At 37.0% G+C, this 1590-nt stretch overlaps 1 protein-coding gene across 6 annotated transcripts in view; it reads right to left on the bottom strand.

Moving 5' to 3' along the window:
• Positions 1 to 1590, bottom strand: part of NRCAM (neuronal cell adhesion molecule) — a 94271-nt gene that overhangs the window by 10352 nt on the left and 82329 nt on the right. For 4 of the 6 annotated variants that reach the window (XM_018552541.1, XM_018552543.1, XM_018552542.1 and 1 more), the window contains one exon: positions 483 to 590. The exons of the other annotated variants lie outside the window; for them this stretch is intronic. In XM_018552541.1, coding sequence (XP_018408043.1) covers positions 483 to 590 — 108 coding nt within the window. The remainder of the gene's footprint in view (positions 1 to 482; positions 591 to 1590) is intronic. 6 annotated transcript variants of the gene reach the window in all.

Raw genomic sequence — 1590 nt, 5'->3', positions numbered from 1 at the left:
TTATATATATTTGCCTGGGGTTGTTCTTTAACAGATAAACACACAATTGCAAGCACTAGCATTAAAGTGAATCTGTCAAATTTGAGGCAAGATCACCGACATGTGGAGGGTGCTTTGACATCATATAGACAGTCTTTACTTTTCAAAATAAATTCTGTCATTGAGTAATCATTTGTAGCACGTGTTATTTAAGTATCTGACACTTGTGCAGATAACAGTGTTTTAACCTGACTGAATGGGGTGGATCTCTCAGCTGCTCTGTGCCTGGATGATGAAGATAATTATTCAACACAGCAACATTCATAGTGAATTTATCACATTATTACATTACTCTAATAGGCTCAGCAAAAATAGGTTTCTGTTGAATTGCTGCAACTTCAAATACTCTTTTGTAGATGACAGATTCTCTTTAAAGCGTATCCCTTTACTGATGTATACCTAAATCCATGCAACTTCTTTTTTTAATGAAAACTTGACCTTACTCAGTTCTACATATTTAACAAAGAGCTTGACTTCTGGATTCTCAACACTCCACACAATAGTAGCTGATGTTTCCGCTGCAGTGATATTCTTGATCCTGACTGGCTGAGCTGAGCATCAAGTGAGAAAAAAAAATTAAAATGTGCACTAATTTCTACGCTTCATGCATGCATAGCTATGCAGTGCTCAATTTCTGGAGATAAGCCATAATCAAATGGGTCAAAACCAATTACTTCTACATATTTATTATTGTTATTCATTTAGAAGTCTTTTTCACTATTTGTCAAAAAAACACAACTGAATGTAACTTGTTTGAGCTGATGTGACCTAGCTTTATTAACTTTTTTAGCAGAACATTTCCGGTTATCTCCAAAAAATAAGTTATGTATCTACCAAGGGCTACATGCAAATGTCATGCCAGATCTATGTGCTGATGTGGAAGCTGAGCTAGAATATAGCCTTAAACTTTATTTTTCTTAACAAACACATAGGATAAATCTGCAGGCTAAAAATACTATACAGAAGATGGAGGTCAAGAGAAGAGTTGAAGAACTGTGTAATCAATTGAGACAAATGTGAGATCAGCTCAAAGCTTAAGAGAATTCCACCCTCTTGCTGTCAGAACTAGCACTGCTCTAGTTCAATATAAGCTCTTGAGCAGATCTAAGATGTATGCATCTCTGAAATGGAAACATACATACATCAAAGACTGCAATAAAATAATTATACTGCCAAGGTAGAATTGGGAGGAAATACTTGTAGAGACAGAAATGTCAGTTTGGAATTGATTAGCCTTTGAAGCCCAGAGCCCTTAGCAACCAGGCAGCTGCCCCATTATGCTCAACCACAATAAATCCTGGTGTGCACATGGGATGTCAGGAGGCAGTTACATGCTGGATCATGGAGAAGTACGAAACCTGCCTCCCTGTATCCCAAGTGCACACTAGGAGCAGGATTTCACCGTGCTAACCAATGGCTTAGTATATCCCAAGCTAGCTGATTCTAAACCAGCAGTTCTTAATGATTCCGTGTGCAGTGTGTAATTTGCCCTGGTCCTGTTATCTTTTTAAATGTTCACTTTCTATAATATGACTTTAAAATCCAATTATA

Source organism: Nanorana parkeri, unplaced genomic scaffold, assembly GCF_000935625.1.
Source record: "Nanorana parkeri isolate BGI_ZX_2015 unplaced genomic scaffold, ASM93562v1 scaffold91, whole genome shotgun sequence".
Lineage (NCBI taxonomy): Eukaryota > Metazoa > Chordata > Amphibia > Anura > Dicroglossidae > Nanorana > Nanorana parkeri.
Note: the sequence above shows the minus strand (reverse complement) of the source record. Positions and strands in the feature narration are given on the sequence as shown.